The 24,261-nt window shown below is 38.6% G+C and overlaps 1 protein-coding gene across 5 annotated transcripts in view; it reads left to right on the forward strand.

The window, feature by feature from the left end:
• LOC145992138 (carboxypeptidase D-like) overlaps positions 1–24,261 on the forward strand; it is a 168,599-nt gene that overhangs the window by 123,428 nt on the left and 20,910 nt on the right. For 3 of the 5 annotated variants that reach the window (XM_083128402.1, XM_083128403.1, XM_083128398.1), the window contains exons 3-6: positions 11,002–11,135; positions 11,590–11,726; positions 21,848–22,035; positions 23,190–23,273. In XM_083128402.1, the coding sequence (XP_082984528.1) occupies positions 11,002–11,135; positions 11,590–11,726; positions 21,848–22,035; positions 23,190–23,273 (543 nt within the window). The remainder of the gene's footprint in view (positions 1–11,001; positions 11,136–11,589; positions 11,727–21,847; positions 22,036–23,189; positions 23,274–24,261) is intronic. The other 2 variants (XM_083128399.1, XM_083128400.1) reach the window with 2 other exon arrangements.

Below are 24,261 nucleotides of genomic sequence, written 5' to 3' on the forward strand. Positions count from 1 at the left end.
GGGATGAAAGGGGAATGTGGACAAATTAAGAGATGTGATTGCAGGGGGCGAGAGAGAAAGAAGTATAACAGGGTAAAAAGAGAGAAGAGAAAGTGAATGGAATTGAATTTGAATTTTAGTTTTAAGTTCACTTTATGCACGTATAGGCAGGCACGTAGCCAGCGGCGGTTGGGGGGGGGGATGAAACCCCCAGAAATCCAACAAATATATAATCTAAATAGTGCATAGTGGTAATTGTTTTACTTCCTTATCAGGATTAAACAACCTGTATAATAATAATAATTCATTTTATTTAGCTGCTCTACCACCTGTCCTTTGTCATGAGCTACACAAGAAAATATAAATCCTATAATACACAATAATACACATGAATACAGATAGAAACAATAATTTAATTTCTCATACCTACATTACAAATATGCTCATAATAGTAATTGCAGTCATAAAATAATACAAATCTGAAGAAAAATTTTAAAAAATGACAGAAATGTAGAAAAATATGGGTAGAGAAAAACTTAGTAAAAATGCAAATGTGAAGGTTAACATAAGGTTGCCTTTGAGTAAAAATAATGTAAATATAGTAATAAAATATCAATAGTTACAGTTATAGAATACGTGTTAAGTCGTAATATACCTTTAGGGATTCTATCCCACCTCACTTTTTCAACTTTAGATGGCGGCTGCTGATAAGGGATGAGCGCCCGAAATAAAATGGGCCTGCAAATAGGCTAATCGGGACTTTATCTACAGAAAGTGAAAGGAAAAACACTGTGGAAAGAGGGGGAGATTAAGAATGAGATAAAATCAGAAAGAAAGAGATAAATGCGATAAACAAAGAGAGAGAGAGGCAGAGGGTAGGGAGTACTTCTAGGCACTAATACGTATACCAAAATGTACACCATGCAAAAAGCCTACTTTGGGAACTCGACTTTGTTAAGGTTTTTGAGTTAAAATTGCAATATACTTTGTACAGGGACGGCGCAAGAGGGAACGTTGCTGTTCCCTCTCCCACCCAACAATTTTTATTTTACGTTGCTTTTCTTCCACCTTGGCGAATCGCGATGACGGGTATGATTGATGATTAGACGAAATTGATGATGGCACACGAAAAAGACCACCCATGCCCAGGCCAGGACTCGAACCCGGAGTGACGCGCAAGACCCCAGCCGGCCCAGTCAACAAGGAAAATTGGATAAATAAATGCTCATTTCGGCCGAATATCCATTTTCTTTTTGTCTTCAATGTAACTGCCCTTCAGAATAGATCGTTGCCCTTCATTCTTGGTCAGCGTCACTCACTTAGGAGCCATCATACCGCTGAAGCATATCGGATACCACTTCAAATTGTAGGCACGTTCCCGATTATTCTATCTGAGCATAAAATAAATATTTTTTAAAAAAATGGACACCAGAAAGAACTCGCTTCATAATGATTATTTCAAACTTTTCTGGCGGTAATCCACTAATATTCAAATCCTTGATGAAATTAGAAGGAAAAAATGATAAAATATTTATTCATATGGAAGATACTTTGAATTCTCTGATTCCCGTCTTTCGACTGGCGTTTTGTCTCGAAATAAGGACAACGCTAGCTTGCAAGCTGCTTCCAATTACGCAGGTCATGACCATGGCGAAGAAAATACGTCTATCGTGCTAAATCCAGGACGTCTGGTCACTGAAAATTAGGGGAACTAGAGTTAAGGCTTAAACTAGGACGAACAGCTGTTAACCTCGACTCCACCAATTGCTCTGACTGGTGCTGCAGTTGCGCTGGATTCCGCAATTGAATAATGAACAGTGGGTTTCGTTAAATTAGGAAAGCAAGGTCAGAGTGGAAACCGTGTGTGTTTAAGGGAGTTTAAACTTCGTGACATAGGCGCCGACTCCATGGGGCTTGCGGGGGCTCCAGTCCCTCAAATAATTTTGCTTAAGAGGATCTAATGTATTATTTTGCTTCTCTTGTAAAGATTATTCTGAATTGTGCAACATGAACTTAACTTTAAATACACATTTGAAATATTCTAGACCATCAACTTTGGTGGGCAGAGACCGCTAAACCATCAACTTTGGGGCGGGGGGGGGGGGTGCTATGACCGGAGACAGCAAAACACATGACTCATTACTATATATTAAGTATATAATTATGAGTATTGTTAACATTTTTACTAAAAAGAGTTTCAAAATAACGAGGTGATATGAGAATTATACCAGTATGTTGTTTAGTGAATTCTGAACAATTTGAGGTCGAAAACACGACTTTCAGGCAATATTAATATGTACGATATTTAGTTATCCTCGAAATCTCTTCCTCTAGTCCAAAGAATAAGGAGAAAATGATTCGAAAGTCTTTGAGTTTATTTAACACTGGCTTGCAGTAAAGTACGCAAGGAAAGCTTATGAAAAGTCTGTATTGCGAAAGCGGGAAGGAATTATTGCTAAAGCACGGCGTGCTATGTGTTTTTAATTATTGCAAAATTAAATTTAAAAAGTGAAATATTGTAGCAAAAACAAAAAAGTAAAACTAATTTTCCTGCGATTTGTGTTAGCATTTACGTAAATAATTAAATAAAACCGTTAAATATTGTAAATATTTGTTAATTTTATGTGTAGGCCTACGTCAACACTAAGGTTATTTGCATCCGTCACATGTCCTTTCTTTACAAGTCTGTTGCGGACATTAAAACACCCCCATGCCTTCGCCGGGACTAGGGATGGCCAGATCCGGATCCTCGCGGATCCGAAATCCGGATCCGGTTGGTTCCGGATCCTAAGGATCAGGATCCAAAAAAATTTCGGATCCGGTATTTTCAGATCCGGATCCGGATCCGGTACTTTCGGATTGATTTACTTTCGGATCCGGATCCAGAACTTTCAGATCCGGATCCGTTTTGCCATCCCAGATGCGCTTCTTTGGAAAGTAAGAATCTGCTTATACCATATTGTTACCTGCTAATACACACATATATATATATAATATATATACACATATATATATGGTGTGTGTGCGCGCGTGCTCGATTTGTAATTAATTAATACACTTACAAGGGAGGTCTAAGTCTCCCCCTCCGATTTCCATGAAACTTGGCAGGTGCATAGAGCCCCCCCTCCTCCTCAAATGTCAAGATGAGGAGAAATTGAAGTGGGGATGTGACACCGAAACCACGTTAATATGGCATACGAAGAAACAGGGGGCGTAGGGCCTCTCTATACACCTGTCAAATTTCATGGAAATCGGAGGGGGACAAGGGGTCAGATTATCCCCACGTCAATTTGTCCTCATCTTGACATTTGAGGCGGGTTTTGCCCCCTAAAACAGTTTCTCAGCTGAAACAAAAAAACACGTATTTCTTCCTTTGGGCCCCTCAATACACCTGCCACGTTTCATGGAAATCGGAGGGGAACACAGGAGTCAGATCCCCACTTCAATTTGTCCTCATCTTGACATTTGAGGGGAGGTTGCTCCCTAGAACAGATTTTTTGCCGAAACAAAAAAAAAAACGTATTTCTTCATTAGGGCCCGTTTATACACACACCTGCCAAGTATCATGGAAATCGGAGGGGGACACAGGGGTCAGATCCCCACTTCAATTTGTCCTCATCTTGATTGATTGATTGATTGATTTAATTTATTTTACTTCGCGTTTTGTGCCTCTTGGCTAATTTGCGAAGATGGGGATGAGTGATGAAATGATGAAATTGATGAATGGACATTCACAAACAACCAAGCCCGACCAGGATTCGAACCCGGGACCCTTGGCACCGCAGCGCGATGTGCTAACCACTCGGCCACAGGGTCGGGCTGTCCTCATCTTGACAATTGAGTGGGTTTTGCCCTGTAAGACCGTTTTTTAGCTGAAACAAAAAAACACATATTTCTTCCTTTGGGCCCCACTATACACCTGCCAAGTTTCATGGAAATCGGAGGGACACAGGGGTCAAATGTCCACTTAAATTTGTCCTCATATTGAAATTTGAGGGGGGGTTGCCCCTAAAACATTTTTTTTGCCGAAACAAAAAAAAAACACGTATTTCTTCCTTTGGGCCCCTCTATACACCTGCCAAGTTTCATGCAAATCGGAGGGGGACACAGGGGTCAGATCCCCACTTCAATTTGTCCTTATCTTGAATGATTGTTTGATTGATTTAGTTTATTTTACTTCGCGTTTTGTGCCTCTTGGCTAATTTGCGAAGATGGGGATGAGTGATGAAATGATGAAGTTGATGAATGGACATTCACAAACAACCATACCCGACCTGGATTCGAACCCGGGACCCTTGGCGTCGCAGCGCGATGTGCTAACCACTCGGCCACAGGGTCGGGCTCCTCATCTTGACATTTGAGGGGATTTTGCCCCCTAAAACAGTTTTTCGCTGAAACAAGAAAACACGTATTTCTTCCTTTGGGTCCCTCTATACACCTGCCAAGTTTCATGGAAATCGGAGGGACACAGGGGTCAGGTCCTCACTTCAATTTGTCCTCTTCTTGACATTTGAGGGAGTTTTAACCCTAAAACCGTTTTTTAGCTGAAACCAAAAAAAAACACGTATTTCTTCCTTTGGCCCCGTTTATACACACACCTGCCAAGTATCATGGAAATCGGAGGGGGACACAGGGGTCAGATCCTCATTTCAATTTGTCCTCATTTTGATATTTGAGGGGGTTTTGCCCCCTAAAACAGTTTTTTTGCTGAAACAAAAAAACACGTATTTCTTCCATTGGGCCCCACTATACACCTGCCAAGTTTCATGGAAATCGGAGGGACAGAGGGGTCAGATCCCCACTTCAATTTGTACTCATCTTGACATTTGAGGGGTTTTTAACCCTAAAACAGTTTTTAGCTGAAACAAAAAAAACAAAACACGTATTTCTTCCTTTGGGCCCGTTTATACACACACCTGCCAAGTATCATGGAAATCGGAGGGGGACACAGGGGTCAGATCCCCACTTCAATTTGTCCTCATCTTGATTGATTGATTGATTGATTTAATTTATTTTACTTCGCGTTTTGTGCCTCTTGGCTAATTTGCGAAGATGGGGATGAGTGATGAAATGATGAAATTGATGAATGGACATTCACAAACAACCATACCCGACCGGGATTCGAACCCGGGACCCTTGGCGTCGCAGCGCGATGTGCTAACCACTCGGCCACAGGGTCGGGCTCCTCATCTTGACATTTGAGGGGATTTTGCCCCCTAAAACAGTTTTTCGCTGAAACAAGAAAACACGTATTTCTTCCTTTGGGTCCCTCTATACACCTGCCAAGTTTCATGGAACTCGGAGGGACACAGGGGTCAGGTCCTCACTTCAATTTGTCCTCTTCTTGACATTTGAGGGAGTTTTAACCCTAAAACCGTTTTTTAGCTGAAACCAAAAAAAAACACGTATTTCTTCCTTTGGCCCCGTTTATACACACACCTGCCAAGTATCATGGAAATCGGAGGGGGACACAGGGGTCAGATCCTCATTTCAATTTGTCCTCATTTTGATATTTGAGGGGGTTTTGCCCCCTAAAACAGTTTTTTAGCTGAAACAAAAAACACGTATTTCTTCCATTGGGCCCCTCTATACACCTGCCAAGTTTCATGGAAATCGGAGGGACAGAGGGGTCAGATCCCCACTTCAATTTGTACTCATCTTGACATTTGAGGGGTTTTTAACCCTAAAACAGTTTTTAGCTGAAACAAAAAAAACAAAACACGTATTTCTTCCTTTGGGCCCGTTTATACACACACCTGCCAAGTATCATGGAAATCGGAGGGGGACACAGGGGTCAGATCCCCACTTCAATTTGTCCTCATCTTGATTGATTGATTGATTGATTTAATTTATTTTACTTCGCGTTTTGTGCCTCTTGGCTAATTTGCGAAGATGGGGATGAGTGATGAAATGATGAAATTGATGAATGGACATTCACAAACAACCATACCCGACCGGGATTCGAACCCGGGACCCTTGGCGTCGCAGCGCGATGTGCTAACCACTCGGCCACAGGGTCGGGCTCCTCATCTTGACATTTGAGGGGATTTTGCCCCCTAAAACAGTTTTTCGCTGAAACAAGAAAACACGTATTTCTTCCTTTGGGTCCCTCTATACACCTGCCAAGTTTCATGGAAATCGGAGGGACACAGGGGTCAGGTCCTCACTTCAATTTGTCCTCTTCTTGACATTTGAGGGAGTTTTAACCCTAAAACCGTTTTTTAGCTGAAACCAAAAAAAAAACACGTATTTCTTCCTTTGGCCCCGTTTATACACACACCTGCCAAGTATCATGGAAATCGGAGGGGGACACAGGGGTCAGATCCTCATTTCAATTTGTCCTCATTTTGATATTTGAGGGGGTTTTGCCCCCTAAAACAGTTTTTTAGCTGAAACAAAAAAACACGTATTTCTTCCATTGGGCCCCACTATACACCTGCCAAGTTTCATGGAAATCGGAGGGACAGAGGGGTCAGATCCCCACTTCAATTTGTACTCATCTTGACATTTGAGGGGTTTTTAACCCTAAAACAGTTTTTAGCTGAAACAAAAAAAACAAAACACGTATTTCTTCCTTTGGGCCCGTTTATACACACACCTGCCAAGTATCATGGAAATCGGAGGGGGACACAGGGGTCAGATCCCCACTTCAATTTGTCCTCATCTTGATTGATTGATTGATTGATTTAATTTATTTTACTTCGCGTTTTGTGCCTCTTGGCTAATTTGCGAAGATGGGGATGAGTGATGAAATGATGAAATTGATGAATGGACATTCACAAACAACCATACCCGACCGGGATTCGAACCCGGGACCCTTGGCGTCGCAGCGCGATGTGCTAACCACTCGGCCACAGGGTCGGGCTCCTCATCTTGACATTTGAGGGGATTTTGCCCCCTAAAACAGTTTTTCGCTGAAACAAAAAAACACGTATTTCTTCCATTGGGCCCCACTATACACCTGCCAAGTTTCATGGAAATCGGAGGGACAGAGGGGTCAGATCCCCACTTCAATTTGTACTCATCTTGACATTTGAGGGGTTTTTAACCCTAAAACAGTTTTTAGCTGAAACAAAAAAAACAAAACACGTATTTCTTCCTTTGGGCCCGTTTATACACACACCTGCCAAGTTTCATGGAAATCGGAAGGACACAGGAGTCAGATCCTCACTTCAATTTGTCCTCATCGTGACATTTGAGGGGGGTTTGCCCCCTAACACCGTTTTTTAGCTGAAACCAAAAAAAACACGTATTTCTTCCTTGGGGCCCGTTTATACACACACCTGCCAAGTGTCATGGAAATCGGAGGGGGACACAGGGGTCAAATCCTCACTTCAATTTGTCCTCATCATGACATTTGAGGGGGGTTTGCCCCCTAACACCGTTTTTTAGCTGAAACCAAAAAAAACACGTATTTCTTCCTTTGGGCCCGTTTATACACACACCTGCCAAGTGTCATGGAAATCGGAGGGGGACACAGGGGTCAAATCCTCACTTCAATTTGTCCTCATCATGACATTTGAGGGGGGTTTGCCCCCTAACACCGTTTTTTAGCTGAAACCAAAAAAAACACGTATTTCTTCCTTTGGGCCCGTTTATACACACACCTGCCAAGTGTCATGGAAATCGGAGGGGGACACAGGGGTCAAATCCTCACTTCAATTTGTCCTCATCATGACATTTGAGGGGGGTTTGCCCCCTAACACCGTTTTTTAGCTGAAACAAAAAAACACGTATTTCTTCCTTTGGGCCCCACTATACACCTGCCAAGTTTCATGGAAATCGGAGGGACACAGGGGTCAGATCCCAACTTCAATTTGTCCTCATCTTGACATTTGAGGGGGTTTTAACCCTAAAACCGTTTTTTAGCTGAAACAAAAAAAACACGTATTTCTTCCTTTGGGCCCGTTTATACACACACCTGCCAAGTATCATGGAAATCGGAGGGGGACACAGGGGTCAGATCCTCATTTCAATTTGTCCTCATCTTGACATTTGAGGTGGTTTTGCCCCCTAAAACAGTTTTTTAGCTGAAACAAAAAACACGTATTTCTTCCATTGGGCCCCACTATACGCCTGCCAAGTTTCGTGGAAATCGGAAGGGGACACTTAGATAACCTCGCTTCTTAGTCTTACACCTTGTAATTATTTAACACTGCATATATTTTAATGTTTTATTTTAATTTGTAAAACTGTAACTGTAGAACAATTGCACAATTTTTGTATAACATTTCTATCTTGTTATATGTGTTAAAGGTTTCATCCTGGAATGGAATGTCTCACATTTATGTGTGTTTTCATTTCCAGTACATTCGAATGAATACATATTCGTTTCAATGGCATTTAAAAAATCACCTCTGACATTTTATGTTAAACAAGTAAGATTATTTTTGTGCACAAGTGTGTTAGCCGATGCGTAGCAAAGGATTTTAGGAACAACACTGAAAAAAAAATTGTAGGACTAACTAATGAAAAATTTCTTTGTAATCTAAAATCATAATACCTTTTAAAGTGTGGTAATATTATAATGGGATTGAGATAGTTCCGGATCCGGATCCAGATCCGAAACTTTCAGACCCGGATCCGGATCCGGAATTTTCAGATCCGGATCTAGATCCGTAACTTTTGGATCCGGATCCGAATGGATCCGGATTTTTCGGATCCGGATCCGTTTGGCCATCCCTAGCCGGGACTCGAACCCGAGACCTCTGGATCAAGGCGAGTTGAGACTACCAGCCAGCACGCTCGGCATAAAACTGTTATGTTCGCCTCTTAATGTAAATACATAGCCTACTTTTAAATAAAAACGTTAATTGTTATCTAAAAAAAACAAATGAGCAGACACATAAGACATAAAGAGAAACATTTTCTAAACGTTTTTCATGTTAGATTTCATTTGCATGAGGAATATAAAGCTGCTTAAAAACTGCTATACGAAGATGTAATTTTTATTTTTAAAAAAGGGAGGGAGGGAGTCATTCATTCATTTATTTCAGTGATCAGAGGCTCTTCCCAATAATTTTGACAAGTCGGCGCCCCTGCTTCGTGATATCCATTGTGTGGCATTTGAAACATTTCCAGAGCGTGTGAGGTTGGGAGCAAAGGGGCACTCAACCAAATAATTTCGATGGGATCCTCAAGGTGAAAGAAGTATTTTCAGGAGGGTTGTAGGTACATAGGTGATCAGCTGCTAAGATTATATCTTTCCCTCATTTTTTTCTCTCTCTCTCTACACTTTCTTCCTCCCTTTCTCCATTTATCTATTTTCTTCCATTCTTTCTCCCTCTGTTTCTCTATCTTCCTTTTTATGTTTCTCTCTTTTTCTTTCGCTCTTTCTATGTTTATCTATTTTTCCTTTTGCTATACCTTTCTTTCTGTGTCTATCTTTGTCTCTGTTTCTCTATTTTCCTCTTCCTATCTCTATTTCTCTGTATTTGTTTCTCTATCCTTGTCTTTCTTTTTCTCTGTACCTCTATCTTTTCTTTATTTTGTTATTCTATTTTCCTATTCCTATCTCTATTTATCTTTATTTCTTTGTTTCTATATTGTTTCCTCTCTCTATTTACTTTCTTTCTGTTTCTCTATATTTTCTCTTTCTGTTTCACTATTTTCTCTTTCTTTGTGCTCATTCTCTCTTTTCCTCTTTGTATCTCTATTTCTTTATCTTTTTTCGTTTCCCTATCTGTCCCCTCTGTTTCCCCCATTGAAAGACAACTTTCTTCCTTTTTTTCTCAGTCAATTTTCTTTCTTCATCCTCTCTCTGCATATATCTCTCTATCTATCTATCTATCTGGAAATTTCCCACATATGCTATTTGGGTGGGTTAGAGTCCACCTTCGCCCACCAGTTGGCAAACACAAGACAGGGTAAGAATTTGCTACCTTTCGAGAGCATGTAGCATCGAAGCTAGAACTCAACGATCAAAATAGTTTTAAAAAATATTTACCTTCATGTCTTTTACTTGCTGTGAAACTTTACAGTTGCTTCTCCTTGCGTTTTTGCATTCTATTCCCAGCTTTTCGTATCTTACCCTGAATGCTCAGATGATTAGGAGGGAAAATATTCCAAAATCTTTCTATTTCTGTTTTGTGTATCGATTTCTTGCCTTTGGTTTAATCGCGACAATGAGGTTGAATGATGAACTAATGAAATTAATTATCGAACCCAGGGTTCGAACCAAGAACATCTGGCTTCCTAGTACATTATGCTGACCACTCAGCCACGAAAGCCGAAGACTAATATAGAACATGATTTCCAGATTGTTGGAATTCCTAAACTGTCAAATTTTTGCTGTGTTTTGCAATGAAAATCTCAGAAACTTTAGAGAATGTGCCAGGTCAGAAATCCCAAACTATTTAACTACATATCAAATGCATTTTCCTATCCTTCCATCCCTTCCCACCAAACTTATTCCATCTTGCACACATCAAAAAGTAATCACCTTAAATATGTTTTAGTAAAATTGTGAGCAAGAAATTTTTATACTTCTATCTTTTCAATTTTGAGTGGGCTGTGCTCATGCTCTGAAAACACCACTGCATTTTGTACTAGTATTTTTATTTAGCCTCGAATTTCTGCCACTTGTGGTTAATCGCAACAATCGAATACAGATTGGATGAAGTTGATGAAGGGACACTCACAGAGTTGACCATATGCAGTGGCGTGCCCCATTTGGCCCAGTATTTCTAAACAAAGAACGTCAATGGCTGACTACTAAGAAAAAGTATACATAACCCCTCCCTCACGAAAATCCTGGGCACGCCACTGACTATATCTATGTGTATATCAGTCAAATCCATTTGAATTTTGAAATGGAACCAATAGACATTTTCTGCTGAGAAGAAGCATTATACTGTATAACCAAAATAGACATAGAGTTGAGTGATTACATGAAACTATCTTGTATTAATAAACTTACTGCATTTATAGTTTTTAAAGCTAGTTGGAGATCTTAATGATTTTATAGAAGAGTTCTGTCATATACAGTTTTTACTTTACATGCCTATTTTTCACCTTTTCAAGATCGTGAGTTATGGGTGCTAATAGTGTCTGCACACCCACAAGTCCAAGAACCAGGAGTACCCAATATAAAATTTGTTGGAAACATGCATGGGAATGAACCAGTAGGACGAGAACTTATTCTTCATTTTATTGAGGTAAATATTTCTTGTTTACTGTTATGAACAACTTGTTTCCAAATAAATCAGTGTGTTCTATTGATTTTCAGAAATAATATGCAAGGATTCAATTGTTGATTTTTTTTAATGAATAAAACATGAGACAACTCATGTTGTATTAAATTATACATATTGTAGATGGAGTATGCTCTCAAGAATTCCTGGACTCTGCCAGCAACATTTAGAACTGCAGTAACTTTGCAATATTTCTGAGTGGTAATGTGCCACCCATGTGTGTACTGTGGTGTCAAAATAGCCTTGCTAAGAATCTTACTGCAAAGCAAGTCATGACATGCCACTTTCTCACTAGTTCAAAATTTGTTACACAACTCGTGCATATGAATCATATTTATGTGAATCAAACAATTTACAAATTTGTATTTGTTTTTATTTTACTTTTTATGTTACATACATGCATTTCCTTTTCTTATAGTACCTGGTTTCAAGTTATACTACTAACGATACTGTACGGTGGCTGCTTGACAATACAAGAATTCATATGATGCCAAGTTTGAATCCAGATGGTTTTGAAGTTGCAAGAGAAGGTTCTTGCTTGAGAGGACCAGGGAGGTAAAGATCGAACTAATATTTATATGCATTTAGTGCATTAAGTAAAAGAACTTTATAACAGATAAATAGAATTTGAAAGTGAGATGAATTTTCGCATGACTTACTTTCACTATTGTCTAGATATCCGTGATGGAAAATTAGCTTACATAGTCATGAAACTATTGTAAATGATTAGCCAATAGAAAAAGCAAACCACACGAAGATTTATGTGAATGCTCTAGGAGAAATTCTAAGAAAATATAACTTTCAAAAATTTGGAATATCCCAGCTTTAGAAGGAGAGGATTTTTTTAAAAAATGGCTTTGCTGGCATCCACCAAAGACCCTGTATGGGCTTAATCCAAGGAATAAATGTTTCCATGAATTTTCAAAATTTCAAAAGTGAGAATTTGATTTTTCAGGTCCCACATCACTAAAAGTTTTCCTTAAATTTCAAATATTTCTCATGAATGAAGTGTGTAAAAGTAAAAGTTAATAACAAAAGAGAATAACTACACATTTCAGTATATTTACTAAATGTGTGAAAATAAACAGCTGTGCCAGATATTCATTCATCTGGTGTCTCAAAATGAAAGTCTTTCCCAATATACTACTAATAATAATAACAATCATTTATCAATAAGTAATAGCTCATCATCTATAAATATAAAAATGGATGTATCTATCTTCTTCTATATATATAAAAATGGATGTGTGTGTGTGTGTGTGTATGCAGTGGTGGCCAGTGGCAACTATGATGGTGGTGCCAACGTGATCAAGAAATCGAAAAAAAAAAACCTCCGCAATATCCCCCTCCTGCCCCCTCCTTGAGGTTGCGCCACTGGCCAAGATGTTTATCCTCATTTGGTAACATGGAATACAACGTGTGTTTAAGTAATAACTAAAGCCCGGATTTTTATGTAATATCAACCCCTAAAATATGTACATAAATATGTAATAAAAACAGGCCCGTAGCCAGGAATTCTTTGTAGGGGGGGCAAAGTCAATCCTAGAGGGGGCAAATTTTTAATATATTATGTTGGATTGGCACATATAACAGGGTACACAGAGGAACTTGCCCCTTCCCCCAAAAAGAGATAAGTAACAGAAAAGGGATGATATCTTGAAACTGCAACGAACAAAAGAACTTCGAGCAACATGAAATTACAATATTTCGATAATGACCTTTCCAGATTGTCGATAATGTTAATAGATGATTAAGATGCACCAACAACTTTGGGCCTCTCTGCAGAACTGATTAACGGAGCCCTTTATAAATCATGCTTCATAATGATTCACTCTAGTTTCCAGTATGCAAGATTTTTACGCACAAAGGAATCTAACGAGAATCCAACAACACCATTGTGTTGTGTTATGCAAGAAAAATAGAATTAATTAAATAATAATGGTTACATATTACCTACACTTTCATGAATTGTGTAAAAATTTGTAGCTAATACATTTTTTTTTGTACTTGCTAAAACATTAAAATATGGGTCCCTTAGTCCACCACGGACTCTATTTCTTCCAAAGGGGGAGACTTGCATCACTACAGACAACGTTTGCCTACTGGTTACGTTAACCATTTTGCAAAATATTGTGTGAATTGTATTATATTATAGTTAAAATACATTTTTTGATATCTGACAAACAAATAGGAATCCCTTGATTGATCAATGACTTCTCGGATTACAGTATCATCATTAATATTTCATATTAAGTGTCATAGAAATAAATTGTTTTAATAGGGTGCAATAATTTCACGGGGCGCCATGGCATTCTCTTTAACATTTTTTTTTTCATATAGATCTTTGGCTCCCAGGTCCGACCCCTGTCACCCCATAGCTGGCTCTGAACTTGTACTATAAGAACAGCAGAGATTGCGAGCGAAGCGAGCAAGAAAATTTTACGAAATGTTTTTTTATTTGTATAAAATTTGTGAATCGAGGGGGTCAATTGCCCCTCTGTGCCCCTTGCAAGTGCCCTTGGCCGTCTCATAGAAAAATGCAAGGAATATGTAAGAACTAATTCCATCATGAGTATCCAATTGTCCTGCTATTCTTAGTTTCTCCTAGTCTTGTTCGTTTTACTTCAATGTTTGCTTCGCCTAGAATGGACTTCTGTCTGCCCCTTGTAGTTGCGGCACTGTTTATGAGTGTCTCTTCATCAATTTCACGTCATCCTTCATTGTTGCGATTAGCTAGAAGTGGCAGAAAAGCAACGCACAGTAACAAAAATTAAATATCCACTCCCTCTCTCTACCACACTATTACCACAAGATAGACTTGGGAAACAAAAATTTAAGCAATTCAAAGTTCATAGCAACACATCCAAACACATTAGGCACCTTTAATACAATACTACTCAAAATGTCACAACTGTTCTAGATACTGAAAATTGTGAAATCATTTCCCAAAGTCTAATCTGGAAAGGAATTTTTCCCCCCAATCCTGATACGACATTATACGGAATCCCATACACCCTAATAAATCACAAAATCAATAAGTGTCTTTGCAATGTTGCTAGAGTAACACATGATATAATTGTAAAGATTAGTGAGAATTCCAGGTAGGAACAGTGACGTGCACTGAGGAGTAGCTAGTCTAGCAGAGATAGATCAATCAATCTCACATCTCGAATTATATTCAAATCACAATATTTATTGTCTTGTTAAAGCCACCACAGCTCATATGCAACACCTTTTTTTCCACGCACTTCTCGTCCATCGGTGTTCTCCGCGGGCAAAGCAGGCCGGATACCCTAGCTCGCTCTTCTTCAGCCAGGCCAGTTTCCAGGTAGAAACGGCCGGCCCAAGGAAAAGGAAGATTTCTACCTCTACTTCCCTTGCCCCCACGCTCCCCGCTGCAATGGTTGAAAGCCCAGGCTTTCAGGTCCCCCAGTCTATCTCCTATAGGACAGATAGGGGATTGGTTTCTCATAATTTTTTTGTAAATCCTCTAAAGAACACAGGGTAAAATTTTCTGCAGTACTTATGTTCTCTGTATTTACACAACCTTTTACACGTTGTACAATATGTGTGTATGTATAATATGGGATGTAGTTTTATTGTTTATAAAATGGGAACGTGTTATGTGCAGACAATAATGTTATGCTTTCTTTCTTTCTTTTTTCCTTTTTCAAATATGGAATATATAATGATTAAATTACAAATATGTGCTCAGGCTCTCTCTGACTCTCGTTTTAGTAGTGTTTTATTTAAATATACTAATATATTGGCCTGTAACAGTCATAAATACGGATGTATTTATTTGGGCAAGAGAACGCGTGTTCATATTGTTGTTGGTTTGGTTTATTTTACTTCGCTTTTCTGCCACATTTGGTTATCGCGAAAATGAGGATTGAGTGATGATATGATGAAATTGGTGAAGGGACCTCATATGAACAATCCAGGCCAGGATTCGAACCCGTGATGAGTGCGCATTCTTGTCCTATGTGTTGCAGTGAATAATGAAATAATTTGGAATGAAAAATGTATCTCAGAACTCAAAAAGTCAAATGAATATCATTGAAGAAACTACAAAAAAGTGTGTTGTGTTTTGTTTCCTGTCACCAAATCAACCAAGCGCGGGGGAGTGGTTATCACAGCGCGCTACGACACCAGGCGTTCCGGGTTCGAACCCCGACCCGGGCATGGGCGTTCCCTGTGCTCGTCCCTTCATCAGTTTCATCGTATCATCTTCACAATTAACCAAATGTGACAAAAAAACGACGCTAAGTAACAAAAATGAAATCAAATCATTGATTGATTGCTCAAATTGGTTTATTTTACTTCGCTTTTCCGCCACCTTTGGTACAACAAAATAGATGAAGGAACACACACAAAGAACACAAATGGCCAATCCGAGATTCGAACCCAGGATCTCTGGCTTAGAGTCAAATCAAATAGTTTTTTATTTTCGAATGTGGGTGGGGGTTACGTGTACTTTTTTCTAGTACTCATTCATAATTTTGCAATCTTTTCCTGTTATTGACATTCTTCTTTTTTGAAGGAATACTGGCCCTAAAGGGAGAAGGGGTGTGACTCAAACCAACCCCCCCCCCCCTTGAGCACGCCACTGACTGCTACCCCAAGTGTCGACGTCACCGCACGTCACTGGGTAGGAATGTATTCTGTATTTTTCACAGGGGGGCAGAGCAGGCTCTCAGGGGGGGCAGTTGCCCCCCCTGCCCCCCCTCTAGCTACGGGCCTGAATAAAAATGTCTGAAATATGTAAAAAATATGTAAATTCATAATAAAATATGTACTATAAATATTTATTCCAAACGTTACTTCCTATTTTTGTTACATTTTTTCCTCACAAAGGAATATGTTTATTTCAAAAAGACTTACAAAAATTGTAGTTACAAAATTACAATGCTTATATTAAGTATTTTTTATGTTCTTATAGAGCAAAAATATTAACCACAATTTGAATATATTCAATATTTAATATACAATGTCACCAGGTACCATTCAAAATGTTCAGTAGTAAATTTTCGTTGCCCAAATTTTTCACTCAAAAAGCACTTACATAAATTCAGGTTACCTTTGATCTTGGGGCATGCACTGTATTTAATTATTTAACTTACAATATGTTACCAGGTACATTTCCAAATGTTCAGAAGTAAATGTTTGTCGCCAATCAGATAATATGTTCTTGTACGCAGAGAAACTTCTCTCCACGTCACAAGAAGTAACCGGAGCATACTTCAGGAGGTGAATGTGGTTGGGAGAAATATCATTGGGAGGGTTAACTGTTTCACCACTGAGAATGCGGCTCAATGTAAATAAGCTGACGTAACCTGGGTTTCTTTCAGTCACTGCGTCAAATTTTCTTCGAGCTTTCTCTCCCACATCTCCTCCAACAGCAGACAGTTTCTCTCTTGCATCCTCATATATATCCATGGCTTCCAGGAGAGGAAGCCCAACAGTTTCAAGGTTTTTTATGCTTGTATCAATCCAACTAAAATTGCTGTTTATGTATGCCATATCGCAAGCAAGTTTGGTGTCCTTGAAGAGATTTTGAGCAGTGCGTACCAATACAGCTGAGTCCGCCGAAAATGAGTCAAGCACAGATTTCACTTCTTCAAAATGTTCGTTGTAAAACTTACTTGCCCGGATCCAAGTGCCCCATCTAGTAAGAATAGGTTCTGGAGGAAGTGGTACACCTGGCAATTGTTCCTTGTAAACTTGCACACGTTGTGGTGCCTTCAGAAACACCTTTTTCGTGGAAGAAATAAGTTTGTTGACTTCCGGGAAATTGCCTCTCAGCAATGCGTTGGAGAGCATGTGCCAAGCAAGTAAAGTGGATCAAGTTAGGATAAAACACTTTAAGAGCCGTAGCAGCTTTTAACATGTATGACGCACTGTCTGTGAACATGAGAAGAACTCTCTCTTCTTGTACGCCATCCGGATACAACAATTTAAGACTGTCATTCACAAATCGTGCTATGGTGGAATGATTAGTACGCTCTAGAACTTTGCATGCAATGAGATGTGGTGTAGATGGAAAATCAGCAATTAGCGTTCCAACAATGAAATTACTTACATACCGTCCCTAAGCATCAGTTGTTTCGTCGATGGAAATCCACACATAGGAACTGCCTACTTCTGCCCTAATTGATTCTAAAGTTTCTTTGTAGGAATGTGGAAGATATCGCTTTCGAAGGGTTGACTCGTCAGGAAGTTTACGGCCACAATATTTTTCCAGAAAATCCCGGAACTTCGGTACTTGAATTTTATACCAAGGGATGTTTGCTGCAATCATTGCTTCGCACATTTCCTTGTAAAACACACTGAATGAAGAATCCTCTTGCATCTGGGTTAGTAAAACTTGCTTCTTTTCACTCCGTAGTTGTTTGTTTTTCACATGAAGTGAAGTGCGAACATGTTGATCTAATTGAGACTTCATAGTGCACCCAACTTTTTTATCGCACACTCGACAAAAAATAACTTTACCATCCGTAGTAAATGCATCATCGACTGCTATCCAAGATCGCAACTTTTGAGATAACGAGAGGTAGGCGGAGCCATTGCAGCTTTCTACAGCTAAAACACTGTTTAAATACTGAGGCAAGCTCTTCTTAAAACTCCAATGGTTAAAATGAAAAGGCGACGAAATATATATATGAAATTCTACGGTTGAGTTAACAATACTTCATTCAAGAAGTCGCCGCCGGCTGCAAAAATCAAAACGATCACAACAATGTACGGATGAAAGGTAAGTGCCTCTCAGCGTTGTACTTGCCGCCTTCCATTGTTGGTTCTCTTCGTTCGCTGGGTGTTGCTTGCCGCTCCATGTTACAAACTGGAAACTGAAACACTGTCGAATCTTGATGTAATTGTTACGATGCGGCGAATCAACGAACTGCTATGTACGTACAACGAAGGCAAATCGCACTTTTAAGTTACTATATTTTTTTAGACCTGGAAATGGGGAGGGGAAGTGAGAAGATACTTTTTTAACTAGTAAGCCAAAAGTTCATTGGATTTTCCTCTTAAGGACTGTTTTATGTAAAAAATATTTCATATCTTAGGAATATGTAACATTTAGTAAAATATGTAAAAATATGTAATATAAAACTTCACTGTGACATCTCTACTGACGTAATTCGTCAATATATTTTAATTCCACGCTTGTACATATAAAGGAAAAAATATGTAATTACATAGAAATCCGGGCTCTAGTAATAACGTACTAATCCGATTCATCTTCACTCACTAACCTATCTTTATACACTACAGGACACTTCCCTAAAAATATAACAATTACTAGAGGAAAGTAAAAACAACTACTATCACCTTCTCCCCCATGCACACGTATTCTAACTGGATGTCGAAAATATCTTTGTTATGAAAAGAAATTGTCGAAATGCCAAAGAAAACTTGTATCATCACAGGAGTTTTTACTTTTATATTTTAAAAAAGTCAAGATGGCCCTCTTGGTGCATCTATCTATTATCAAAAAAAGGTAAAAAAAAGGTAAAGTTTTCCCCTGTGCATAGCACCACGCCATGAAGGCGTATAGGGGGTGTGGGGGGCATGTTCATTTAACTTTGGAAAAATACTAGGTTCGTTTCTCCAAAAGTAGGCAGAAATTACTTCCTGTCTTACAAATCAGTCGTGTTTAGCGACTTTTCTCTGAAGGTGGCAACTGTGTCAACACTGCGAAAGTTCCCTCTCTGTGTCAGGTGAAGACGGGCACGGTTTCTTATGGGCTAACCCCGCCCCCTGCCACTTTGTTCTTGGCTCATGGTGGAAATGTTCCTCGCGGAGACTTCTTCAACCCTCTGCACATGTGTCAACTTGGTTAGGTCAATGGGTTAGGCCAGCTCTTGGGTGGCACGGACTGTTGCCTCGCGAAGGTACGAACGAAACAGCTGGCAATGCAGTGAGGAGGTTGGGGCCGTCGTCACATCAGCTTGACCGATTGCAAGATTCGATTCTCCTTGTCTGTAAACTATCAATGTATTCATTTAACAATACTTGGCGAGGTGTGTGTTTCTTCTGAGGGTAGTGCCGTGGCACTGTGGCTCTACCCCTTGAGCCGCCGCTGTATGTATGTATGTTTGTTCCGGCATAACTCTCGAACGCCTGGAGCGATTTCAACCAAACTTGGTACACGTATGACTTGCAATCTGGAAAAAAATACTGTGGGAGTAAGATACCCCTGGCACCCCTAGGGGGGGAGAAGGTGGCATGTAAAAATAATAATAAACGACCGATATTAGTGTGGAATCCATAGTTGTCGGAGTCGCTAAAATGAATAGTGACATTCCCAAATCCGTTCAACTTCAAGTTCATCACCTATTGGGATGGGGGGTGAAAAATAAAATGTAAAAAATGACCTACATTAGTGTCGAATCCATAGTTTTCGGAGTCTCTAAGCTAATTGGTGACATTCACGATGACCAAATTTGATACACATATGATGACTTACAATCTGGAAAGAAATACTGTGCGGGTGAGACACCCCTGGCACCCATAGGGGAGGGGGTGGGAAGGGGGTGACATGTAAAAATAATCAAAAACGAGCGATATTGGTGTGGAATCCATAGTTTTCGGGGTTGCTAAGATGAATGGTGACACTCCCAATGCTGTTCAACTGCAAGACACCCCTGGCACCCCTAGGAGTGGTGGTGGGAAGGGGGTGACATGTATAAATAATAAAAAACGAGCGATATAGGTGTGGAATCCATAGTTTTCGGGGTTGCTAAGATGAATAGTGACACTCCCAATGCCATTCAATTCCCTAGGGGTGGGGGTGGGAAGGGGGGTGTGGCGAATACTATTTATTTATTTAATTACGCTTCAATTTTGCACGTACCGTGGCTACCCGATAGCCAAAATTTTTAAAAGGCAATATTGAAACGTACAACCTTGTAGAAACGACTACTGTAAATTGTTAATTCGCCCGGCCCAGTGTAGGACCCTGAACTTCGTGGATCGATTCGTTTTTTGATTTCCTCCAGGACACAAAAACAACTTAAATCGCCGAGTGCATGCAATCTGGGTTAACGTAAACTTCTTGAGAAGTGGGGGAATCGTCTAGTTCCCCTTCTCAAGAAAATTACGTACGCCCCTAAACAACCCAGATAAATTCTCTCTAATCCACTGCATTACGCTACGTCTAGTCCTTTTGCAAAAGAATAATCACTTGGTCTATTTTTTTGAATTGATCAAAATTAATATTCCATTTAAACAAACTTTTATTCATAGACAGATTAGTTTTTGTAAAAAGGGTAACAGTGACTTTATCAGAACAATATTTTTAATATTTTAAATTATGCAAAATGTAACAGTTCAATGAAAATTCCCTGAGTCTATAAATGTTTACAAATTGGAATTAAACGAACCTCCAAGTACTACTTTCACCTTCGCTTATTCCCTACTTTATCCTTTCTTATTTATAGTTCCAATTTAAACAACTTACAATAAATAACAATGATCTCTCCCCAAAATTTAGTTTGTATATATATAGATGCATTCAATCCCTTCCCAAATCTTCATCAAATATTAAAACAATTAAATATAAATACCTACACCCTGTCATGAAATACGTCTCAAGAATTGTGGAAAAAGTATTCGAGATGTTGTCGAAACAAGTCATTGATCAGGTTATCAAATAAAAGGGGGTACTCGCAATGTTCCAGCCGGTTACGGAGTGGAGAGACACACAAAAAAAAATATGATTTAATACTACTTGATTTCTTTGTAATAATCAAATTAAAAATAAGTGGCTCAACAATTTAGAAGGATTAATCGGTTACTACACAATTCGCGTATGCATGTTAATACAATGAATTTGACAAAAGCCCCATATCGACCTTCTTCCTTCCCCGTTACGTAATGGCAAAAAGTCCTGATGACTAGGACGAAATGGGCTGCTCAAACGTATAAGGTTAGCTACAATGCCATGCCATATACGCCACAAAGGGGAAGAAAAGGTCGGGCTCCTGTTTCGCGAACTACTGTATATACCTGTTCGTCTCTCCGCTCCGGCTGGCGAATAATCCTGGTCTGTCCTGGGCAACGCGTGTAAGAGATCTCTATCGTGACTCTTCGCTCTCCCAGCTCCGACCGCTGGTCAAACGACGAGTCTATTACGCATGCGCGAGTGACGACTCGAGGCAGCAAACGGCCTCTATCGAAAAACTGCGCAACTTGATACATTACGTAATGATCCATGAATTGTTTCGGCGCATGACATATCTCACTCTCGTAAATAAAGAGAAGAGAGTGACTGTGGCGGGATGATATTTATGTAAGTATATCAACCGTCACAGGGGTGACATGTAAAACAACCGATATAGTGTGGAATCCATAGTTTTCGGATGCCGCTGAGATGAATTTTGACACTCCCAATGCCGTTCAACTCCAAGTTCATTTTACACTATAGTCAGAATTCATTATATTCCTGTCTAACAGAAGATTGGGATAAATAAATACCTGGGCAATGCCAGGCAATCAGCTAGTCAGTTTATAATAATACCTCTTACTTTATTACTTATTATGGTTTCCAATATTCAACTTTATATCAATGACCCGAAATCTTTTATAAAAATTCCTGGTGACTACAAATCTTGTGATGATAACATTGACTTCATCAACCAAGCCATTACAAGTTTCGTTCATTTTTTCAGGGGAAATGCTCGCAAAATGGATCTCAATCGCAATTTTCCAGATTATTTCCGTAAGAATACCAGACCTCAACAACCAGAAACAAAAGCAGTGATGGATTGGCTTGGTACAGAGCCATTTGTACTTTCGGCCAGTCTTCATGGAGGGGCTCTTGTAGCCAACTATCCTTTTGAGAATACACGAGCAGATGGTAAGTTAAGACTCCACTTCACCTTATATAACTGATTGATTCATTTTAAATGTGAATGAAAATAAAATATTTTTAGAACAAATAAACTTAATTCAAGTAATGAAGTTTAAAAGCATTTAGAATGCAATGGTTGTCGGTAAAAAAAATTACCTTATTGTTTACAGGACCTTGTTTTATGTACAAATTCTGATTTTACAGTAGTGTAAAGTTGTACTCTCCAGCAGTGCTCTTGATAAGATCTAGAAATTAGTTTCTAAGTTCTTCTAGATTCTGTCACTATTTTTTCTATATTGTTTCTATTGTCTATGTTTATATGCAAGATAATGTATAGACAAGATGATATGCAGAAAACTAGTAAGAAATTTATTGAAGCTTTAATCATGAGTTAATCAAGTTTAACTGTTGTTCATTGAATGAAACAAATAAATAATTACAAAAATAATAACTGTGTCGTGGTTAGCCAACAATTCAGTCATAAGTATATATATTCTGAAACTAAAATGAAATAATTAAAATATATCTTTTGAAATGAGCTGAATTTTCATGAAGACTTACTCCAGAAAAAAAAATACTAAAGAATATCTGTTCCATAAGTAATGTACTTTTTAAAGTGCTTACATACATATTTTCAACACAGCTGGAACAATAATGTATTTCATGCGTGTCTGGCAGGGGGATAAGGGGGTCCTTTGCCCCACCTGGAAAATGAATGTCAGTTCATTTCAGTGACAGTCATTTTGTTTTAATTCTTATATAGAACTGATAATTACAAGATAATTACAAGCATCGAATATTATGTTGATACTAAAAAAGACAAAGTGCATGGTCACTTCAAATTACAGTAGGATAATTGTGAATACTTAAACAATCTAATAGATTATAATTGCAAATAGAAAAGGTAATAATTACTTTAATTTCTTTAGACACAAATACTTTTTTTCAGTGACTTTCTTTCTTAGGTAGGTGGGGATTGAAAGGAACACATATCAGGAACTTATAAATAAGTTATAATTTATATACATTCATGTAGAATTACTACATTCCTTACCAGATACTCAAAATAAGAATAGTCCTATATGTCATCTTGCAAAAACAATACTTCATTCTCCTTCCTCTTTATTTTATCAATGTTTTCAATTCAATTCCTTCAACAGTGTGGGATGCTTGGATGCAGCGTTTCAATGGAACTGATTCCTCTGAAGTTGTAGACAATTTGGATGATGCACATGGTTGGAATTGTAAAGTTTCTACTCAGTCTTTTGGTATCTTAATGTGGTGTTTGGTAGCCTAGTTTCCAGTGCATGTTTTCATAAGCATGTATTTTCCTTTTAAACATAAAGTTTGGTTTTTATATTTCAGTCTCCTTATAATTAATTTACAATAAAAATTCTTATTTACAGTAGTTTACGGCTTATTGAACCAGATGCATGTTCCGAGATTTTTGTTTGTTTAATTTTTCAGATTTTTGCATGTTCTAGCTTCTCAATTATAATTCATAATCAGATTGTTTTTGCTGATTTTTTAATGTATTTTTATTTTGATAAATGTGCTTATTTATTTTTATATTTAAATAAAGGTTAGAAGAGAAAAGAAGTTATATGTGTGTATGCTCGGCAATCCTGTAAAATGTATGTACGAGGTCTGGTCAAAAATAATCAATCCATGGGCTGAGGTGCAAAAATGATCATACTTTTGGGCACTATACTTTGCAAGAAATCAACAAGTAATTCATCGAAACAATTTTTATCTCTTTAGAATCATCAAACCTTTTCTCCTATCAACTTTAGTAGAAACGTTTAATCAAATAGATAGAACTACAGTATTTGTGAGATTTGATAGTTGGCCTAGAAGAGCTGCATAAAGCAGAATGAGAGCTGTCATGTAACTTTGTTCATGTGATGCATTATCACTTGCTCATGAGCAGAGTTAGGATTTTTAGGGGAAAATTTCATTGGGAAAAAGGAAGGGAAAAGGTGCTAAAATAAGACCCAAAAAGGGGCAAAAAGGGTGCTGATTGGGGCAAAAAAAAAGGTGCTGATAATTATACTACTTATTAAAACTTTCCCTCCTATTTTATTAGTCTAAGCTATTCACTCGAAGCTGTGTACACATCACACACATAGGTTGTCTTACAGTTATTCACCAGAGTCGGGGAAAAACACAAAGCTGTTGTACCTTACAACATTAAGCATTTCTAAATTTTTAAAAGTGAGTTTGTTTCTTTTC

Source organism: Lepisma saccharinum, chromosome 9 (assembly GCF_977018435.1).
Source record: "Lepisma saccharinum chromosome 9, izLepSacc3.1, whole genome shotgun sequence".
NCBI lineage: Eukaryota > Metazoa > Arthropoda > Insecta > Zygentoma > Lepismatidae > Lepisma > Lepisma saccharinum.